The sequence below is a fragment of the Pinus tabuliformis genome, chromosome 5_2 (genome assembly GCF_031772625.1).
Source record: "Pinus tabuliformis cultivar Carrire ecotype Pingquan chromosome 5_2, CPIR1, whole genome shotgun sequence".
Classification (NCBI taxonomy): Eukaryota; Viridiplantae; Streptophyta; class Pinopsida; order Pinales; family Pinaceae; genus Pinus; species Pinus tabuliformis.
Window position 1 is genome coordinate 180073638 of NC_142306.1, and position 8597 is coordinate 180082234.

Below are 8597 nucleotides of genomic sequence, written 5' to 3' on the forward strand. Positions count from 1 at the left end.
ACCCCCAAGCCCCCCGGAGCTCTCAGAGCTTGATGTCCATATCATACAGGACCCTTAGGAGAGGATCTCTCCACGACTCCTAGTCATTCTTGGAAAGCCTGGAATTTGACCTTTCCCAGTGGCTTCGTCAGAATATCGGTGACCTGCACATCAGTCCCAATGCGAAGGAGCCTTCTTGCTCCTCGTTGTACCATATCCCAGATAAAGTGGTACCTGATGTCTATATGCTTGGAGCAATCATAGAACACGGGATTCCTCAACAATCGAATCTCACGCTGGTTGTCACAGAAGATCATGATGGTATCCAACACATGTCCAAACAGCTCACTGAAGAGTTTCCTCAAGCAGACAGCTTCAAACGAGGTCATACTCGTAGCTATGTATTCGGCCTCAACGATGATCAAAGCAATCATCTTCTGCTTCCTGCTCATCTAGGATATCAAAGCAGAACCCAAAGAGAACCAACACCTAGAAGTGCTCTTGCGATCCTCCACACAAGCTGCTCAGTCAACATCAAAATAATCATGCAGCTTCACATTTCCGGCAGTGCATCTCAATCCATGAGAGATTTTACCCTGAAGATATATCAAAACATTCTTGGCACCAATCCAGTGAGGCTCAACCATATATGAGCTCAACATGCTAACTGCCAAACATATATCCGAATGAGAGTTCACAAAGAACATCAATGCTACTATGAGTTGACGAAACTCAGAGGCATTTCCCAAATCAGGTCCGACAGCACTACCACATAACTTCTTAAAGTTAAGCTCCATTGGAGTAGCCATGGGCTTGTAGTCCACCATTCCTAACTTGAAATCCAACTCCCTCTTACTTTTGCAAATGGGAGGGTCTGTACCTATTAGAAGAGGCCGTCTTCATAAAGTACCAGTATGAGATGTCTATCATCCACAACGTTAATGCAATGGTTTGGATTGGCTTCACTCCTAGTGAATCTTAGCTTCATCAGATAGCTATCAATCCTCTCATACCAAGCCTGGGGTGTTTGCTCTAAATCATAGAGAGCTTTCTTTAACTTGCATACATGAGATTCCCGATCATGAATCTCAAACCGCTCGGGTTGTTCCACATCTGTGGTCTTGCTATTACATGAGGGGAATTGTCCCCTTGTAAGGTTTCCTATGGTACATCTCGGACATGTACCTTCATGCTCTTCTTTGAATTCAGGCATCCCTGTCACTATCCGTCTCACATCGGGCTGGGCAAACCTCTGATGCCTATTGAAGACATGATATGGTCCCCATTGGACTTCCACCAATGTGATACAAAGTATCAACCTGAAACCCAAGAGTAAAAGCATGTTTAAAATTCTTTTTCCAAACACGTACCTTTCCATCGATGAATGCCACCTTGAAACCTTTGTCTTCCATTGCTGAAATGGACACCATGTTCTTCTTGAGATTAGGTACACAAAGAACTTCTTGTAAATGAATAGAGTTACTTTGATCCAGTTGAAGTGTAACATTCCCTACACCCTTTACGGGATAGGTGGCATCATCTCCAAGGATAATCTCCAAGATTGTTTCCTTCTCTATTAGATTAGAGAGCGCTTCCTTGTATCCGGTGAAGTGCCTTGAGGTACCACTATCAATAAGCCAATTTCCCAACGAGTCCGGAGGAGAGGTAGTGGAGAGGGCCAATATAAGATAATACTCCTTTTGCTTATCAGAAACAACATTTGATTCTTCATACCTGGAGTTCCTTGAAGAGTTGGCCATTTCCATGATGTCCTGCATTCCTTTGTCCTTTGCCATTATACCTGTCATTCCTTCGATCATTGAAGATCCCCTTGAAATGATTGTGATAATCATCATGAGATTTGTCCCTTCTTATTTGGACTTTCCCTCGCATAATGGCCAAACTTATTGCAAGCAAGGCATCTGCCCTTCCTTCCACCCTTAGATCCAAACTTTCTATTGAGGTGACCTTTAGGTAGGCCACCAGATGCTTGTCAATGGAATCTCTGATAATCTTCTTTCCTTCGACTTCATTTGGTGCATTTGATGGAGGCTTTGGGATTTTAACCTTCATGAAATTCAACATTGCTCTTCCAATGTCAGATCTAGTGACATCTTCCATCCGTGATAGTCAGACTTTCCACGGAGCTTGTCTTTAGCTGGGAAGAGGGATGAGGAACCCATTGAGCCTTTGACCTTGTCCAGTTGTCTTCGGTGATTGCTCTTTCACTCTTGCTTGGGCTTTGTCTTCACCTCAGCTCTAATACCATGTTAATTTTAGGTATGTTCTATGCTTAGAGCAATTTACTTCAATTTTTCATATTAGCCCCAATGACAATATTCAGATTAGCAATCACATCAGCATGATAGTAGAGTGCAGATAAAACATAAACATAAATAGCAGAAGACAAGCCAAGACAAGAGGATACAAGATGTGGGACCAACCCCAATGTGGGGAAAACCTTGATCAATTCGTTTTATGTTCTTCAATAATTCAATAGAGAGAGAGATAGTACAAATATACAAAACTGGTATTTATGACAGCAGTAGAAAACCCTTGACCAGAGAAGTCTGCTGGTCAATCTGGACAAAATCTTTCATCCAAGAAGCATCAATAGGAAGCTCATCAAACTGAGCCAAACATAGTCAAACCTTGACCCAATATATCTCCCAGAATGCTGTTGTCTTCAAGTTGTACTAGCTGTCACTGCTATCATGAGTTAGTGCATCAAACTTCAATCCTCATCCTTCTACTGATTCTTCAAGGTGATTCCATCACCATGCAACGCCTAAAAAATATTAACCCTTGACAATGGCTCTGTCCATCTCATATTACAACAACAACATACCACTGTCCAATAGTCATCAAGATAGCTTTAGATCTCAACAGTATTGTCTCACAAGACAACTCCTAGATTATGTTGAAGATCTAGGCATATATAGGCCCTCATACACCCATACGAAATGCTTGACTGTGGTGTTATGGCTTGCGGCCTAACACACAATCTTCAGGCAGCATATTCATTATTGCTTGTCCCTTCAATAACACCCCAACAGGTCTGATACTATGCTCCTCTAACTCGGTCCTCTTGCAAGAAGAAACAAGCCTTATACTGTCACAAAAGAGATCACCAAACCATGCCACTTTCACGCTGACAACTTGTTGTGTTTAGGGCACTTTAGGTCACGGTTAGGCCTCCTCTATACAACGTATAGGGGCCTCTTTGAACAACGATCAGGTCCACCCTTAACTGCGGATTTAGGGCCTCTGGATTTAGGGCTTATGTTTCACTGTTGATCAACCCTCCTTTGCTGCGGGTAAGGCTTCTTCCTAATTGCGGATTAGGGCATCACTAAACAACAGAGTAGAGTTCCCTTTTACGCTGTGGATTTAGACCTCCTTTGACTGTGGCCAGACCTCTTCCTTGATAGCTGCTAGGGCTCTCCTTACCTGTGGCTAAGTCTCCTCTTTTACCTGTGGCTAAGGCTTTCTTCGTGACTGCGTCTATGCCTTCTTGGTGACCAATTAGGATATCACTTGACCCTCCTTTCTCTGCGACTAGATGACTTCCTTCTTGACTGTAATTTAGGGAAGCGTATAAGACTAGGGCACTCCCTCTAAGACAACTCCTTTAGGAATGCATCTAGATCTCATTAGGGCAGCGTATAGGTCTCTCCATGACTGTGGCTAGGGCACTCCCTCTAGATCTCTCTTTCATCAAAACCCAAACAAAATGAAGAGAGAGATCACAAGAGATGAGTGTCAAAATGACTTTAAGACCTCTTCTATTTATAATAAAATGTTGAGGACAAGTGAGGGTAATTTGGTTGCTGGTCGACCTTGACGAATTGTCACATAACACAAATAAATTCATATCTCCATGAATACATGTCAGAATCGGATGATCTTTAGATCAATCCTACACCTCTCAACGATAGGAATCCTAGAAAAATATCAGCTGCCATAAATAAGATGACCCACATGGAGTTTGGCCCTAGTTGCCAATTTTAACATATTACAACGACTCTTTGACACCTAGACTTTATGACAAAGCCCTAGAAGCACTCAATGGGTGTTTGACCTATAAATAAAATGACCTTGAGCATGAAACCCATGGTACTAAATAACAATAATAAATTTTATTTTTCTCTTTACATCAAATACATAAAATCAAATTTACATAAGACATTATGAAGACCGAACCTAGTTACATGTTTCAACAAGAGCAATCACGTTTTTCATGTATTTCTCATTTTTTGTGTAGCAGGGTTCATCGAAAATATGCAACATGGGTACTCCTTGGATGGGGAATCAAATTCCACATCCATTGAGTGCTCCGGCTCGAAATTTGAGTAAAACCGTAGGGAGATAAGTTGAAAATACAAGTTGAAAAAGTAGTTTATTTTTTAATTTTTTTACTCCAAAAAAAGTGAATCATCCCCCATGGTTGACATCATCATCTTGAATCCTATTGGTTCTTATAAAATTGATTTTGTTTGTACATTTTTGTTTTGAGGGCCATTTTAGACCTCAAAATTTCTCTAATGATTGAATTTTCCCTAGGTGATTCCATTTGCCCATTTAGAGCAATGCATTAATCTAGGTGGTGTTGGTCAAACTCTATTCTTTAATAAATTCTCCTACTCTCTTAAACTGGTTTATGGGAAATATTGCTAAAAGAGTAATTTTGTTTTGATGTGTCACTATTCTTTAAATAAGAATTGCACTGAACAGTTGTCTAAAAGCAAAATCTAGCATTCTTTGCATATTAAACCCTGTTTCTAGGGTTGCTGTCAGCATTCTATTGCTAATTTATGTTTGTTTCAGCCATAAAATCCCCATTGTAAACCCTAGATCCTTCATATCTAATTAAAGTCTTGATCCTTTGCAGATCTATCATTGTAAGACTTTTTCTTTGCGCTATTATATGACATCGCATGCCCTATCATTGAAATTTTGCAAAATCCGAACTTATAACGGCCCTATAATTCACTTAATTGGTCTAGCGATAGAGTGTCTAAATTTTGGTAAAGATTACATCATCCCTCTAGGCTCTTTCGATACTATATCCCAATCCCTAGATGTCATCCATCACTTTGAGCTATTCTTATTGAATATCCTTTAGGTGGTCCTTTTTAGGGAAGCCTCCCTTGTGGTTGAATACCACTAAATAGCTGGACAAAGGCTGCTGAGGTGACAGTGGCAGTCGATCTCCTGTTTCCCTGAGGTTTGGATCTGCGTAGTGGTGCTTTGCATTAGGCCTGCAATATTTTGCGGCAACATGTACTTTACCTTTTTGTACATGTTTTCTAAACTAAAGGTTTCATATCTAATACTGACAAAGCCTTCATGGGAATCTCTGATTTGTTAAGCCCCACAAGGTTTCTACATGAATTGAACACGATGCTAACGTTTGACTTCTTGTTCTGATAGAATTTCTTTTGGCACATTGTTTGCCATCTCTTGCTGCCCTTCACTTTGATGCATGGATGTAAGAGGTTTGATATAAGGATTATGCTGATTTTCAATATGTTGTAAATGGTTTAATCCTGAAACAGAATATTTAAAATTGAATGGATAACTAGCCATATATTTAAAACCTGATTGCTCAAACCTTCTATCTCTTTCCTCCATAATCATTGTTTTGTTCTTTTCTTCTGATCAGTGTGTGTTCTTTATTTGTTGATTCTTTTTGGAAGGTTGCCCAATCAAGGGAGTTCATCAAAATCTGAAGAAACCTGATAATATCCAACTAGATACTGTCACAAGTTGCTGGCCAGATGATCTCATTGAATTCATTTTGTTGTTTGGCGTTACTAATAAAAGCAACCGCTGATGATTTAAAAAAAATCTGACTTGCTACTTTCAATTTTAAGTATTTGTAATATGTACATGGTTTCAGGGCAGAAATCAAAGGCAGATGAGTGCGAAAGTGTTATACAGGATCTGAAAAAACAAGCTAGCAATGTCACAACGAATATTGGAAAACTGAAGCGCCAGATTTCTGCCAAGGTCAGAATTTTTTTATGGAGGTTTTGTCAACCTCTGCCTTACTATGCGATTTCAGTGGCTTGAGTCTTTTTCTTACGCACTGTTTTGTCTTACAGGAAACACAAATCGAACAGCTAAAATCTCGAAAGCAGGAGGTACTAGAGAACTGTGAACTGGAACAGATAAAACTTCCTACCTTAACCACTCCCATGGAAACAGATTCATCAGGACCTAGTTTTCCAACAAATTTTGATTACTCGAAGCTTAGCAGATCTCATCAACAGGTCGAGCATAGTTTCACTCCCATGTTTTACATTCCATTTAGTTCACATGGTTTCGAGGATAATTTAAGCTTGGATTTTATTGGGCTCGATTTCATTTTTATTGATTTAAGGGTGCCATGTTTCTGCAGGATCTGAGGCCAGCTGACAGAGAGAAACTTGAAGCAGAATTTAAAAATAAAATGGATTCGATGACATCAGAAATTGAGAGAACAGCACCTAATTTGAAAGCATTAGATCAATATGAGGCTCTGCGTGAAAAGGAAAGAGAAGTAATTGAAGAGTTTGAAGCAGCGAGGAAAGAAGAGAAGGAAATAACTGACAAATATAATTCTGTAAAACAGAAGAGGTTTTACCTTTTTCTCTTTGTATTTGTTACAATTAGCATCCAGAATCAAGAAACTATGTGAACATTTTTAACTATCTAGTAGTGGTATTTTCCATTATTGTTCCTTTTATCTTACAACAAACTTGGCGTTGATCTTTAAACATGCTATTAAAAATGACTGGACTTTACAATATTTGGGTACTCATGGTCCTCTGTGATTAATCATTATTGGTTACAGATATGAAACATTTATGGATGCATTCAACCACATATCAACAAACATTGATAAGATCTACAAACAGCTGACTCAGAGTAATACGCATCCTTTTGGAGGAACGGCATATCTGAGCCTGGAAAATGAAGATGACCCTTTCTTACATGGTATCAAGTACACAGCTATGCCTCCAACAAAGCGCTTCAGAGAAATGGAACAATTATCTGGAGGGGAAAAGACTGTTGCTGCTCTTGCTTTGTTGTTTGCTATCCATAGGTTTGTCAATAGAGTCAGATGTGCTTTATGGATTTATGATATTATTTCAAACGATTAAAATGCTCAACGAAAATTGTTTCTGTGGTCTGTTGCATATCTACAGTTTCAGGCCTTCCCCTTTTTTCGTTCTGGATGAAGTAGATGCAGCATTGGACAATTTGAACGTTGCTAAAGTTGCAGCTTTCATCAGATTGAAATCCCGTGATGAGAACAAGGATCAAGATAAAGATGGTGTTGGCTTTCAAAGTATAGTGATCTCTTTGAAAGATAATTTCTATGTTAAAGCTGACGCATTGGTGGGAGTTTATAGGGATTCTGAAAGAAGGTACACGGTTGTCATAAATCTCAATAGGTGGTAAGACTATTGGTAAAATTATGAACTAATTTTTTTCTTGTTTGTGTGGTGCAGCTGCTCCAGAACTCTAACATTTGACCTCAGCAAGTATGGTGATACATAAACTGTTGTAAATGGTATCAACATTTCTCTATGTAGTTTGCATTTTAAGTTCCAAATGACAAGTAACATGTATTTTCTGAAAGTAATTTTCATTGAAATTTTATGCCAATGGTAGTGTATATTTATCAAATTTCAGTATATGGAATTTGGTTTGTGCATGCAAGAATGAAATTGAGTTTACCAATTGATTGCTTATATGCTCAATTATGTCCTGCCAGGTTATTGTTGAGAAACCAAGCGTATGGTAGATAAGGCTTGATTCCTCTTACTTGATAATTACTTGTGAATGTTTACCGACTTCTTATTACTTCTTAAATGTTCTTCATTAAGCAATTATACAAATAATAAATCTTTCAAGAAAACAAAGGGACGAGACACCAAAATTAGGCTCCAAGCCAATGCAAAACCCCACAAGGGGGAACCCAACAATCCTTCTCTTATAGAATCAGATCAAATTGAGATATCCAAGACCAAGACCCAGACCAGAACTGCCACCAAAAACTCCAAGTCCAGCCCTCCTCCAAGTCACCCCCAAAGTCAAAGTCAAAGTCGAACTGGTCAACTTGAAATTTCGGCCCCAGAAATTTCATGCCTGCAGTAACAAATAAAAATTCGGCCTGTACATAGAACTCATTCTTCACATGTGTGATCTTCTTCTTGTCTTTTCTCTCTTTTTAATTCTGTATATTTCTTTGTTAGGTGCGGAAAGTACTTATTGTGATGATCATTAATTGTCCTTTAAATGGGTCGAACTTTCCTTTATATATAGATGTCCAGGAGGTTGAATAGGTGTCTGTTGGAGGACTGGGCCAACTTGCTCATTTGGTGGACTTTGGTTCAAAACAAAAATTCAAATTCCTTTTTCTTACAAACGTTCATATGTGACATGACTCAAATACATTTTCTTTTGACTCAATAAATTCTTTTTGACTCTATAAGCATGAAGAACATGCTTTGACCAAAAATAACTTATAATAATGAATACAATAATACATCAATGATGGATTTTACATTATATTATGAAGACCGACACTAGTTACAACTTCAATAGTTATCATTTATGAAAATGGG

The 8597-nt window shown here is 38.8% G+C and overlaps 1 protein-coding gene across 2 annotated transcripts in view; it reads left to right on the top strand.

Annotated features, from left to right (window-relative positions):
* Nucleotides 1–7684, top strand: part of TTN8 (Structural maintenance of chromosomes (SMC) family protein) — a 315922-nt gene extending 308238 nt beyond the window's left edge. For both annotated transcript variants that reach the window (XM_089436139.1, XM_089436140.1), the window contains exons 14-19: nucleotides 5882–5991; nucleotides 6087–6254; nucleotides 6383–6600; nucleotides 6818–7069; nucleotides 7173–7394; nucleotides 7479–7684. In XM_089436139.1, coding sequence (XP_089292265.1) covers nucleotides 5882–5991; nucleotides 6087–6254; nucleotides 6383–6600; nucleotides 6818–7069; nucleotides 7173–7394; nucleotides 7479–7527 — 1019 coding nt within the window. In that variant the 3' untranslated portion in view covers nucleotides 7528–7684. The remainder of the gene's footprint in view (nucleotides 1–5881; nucleotides 5992–6086; nucleotides 6255–6382; nucleotides 6601–6817; nucleotides 7070–7172; nucleotides 7395–7478) is intronic.
* The last annotated feature ends 913 nt before the right edge of the window (nucleotides 7685–8597 follow it).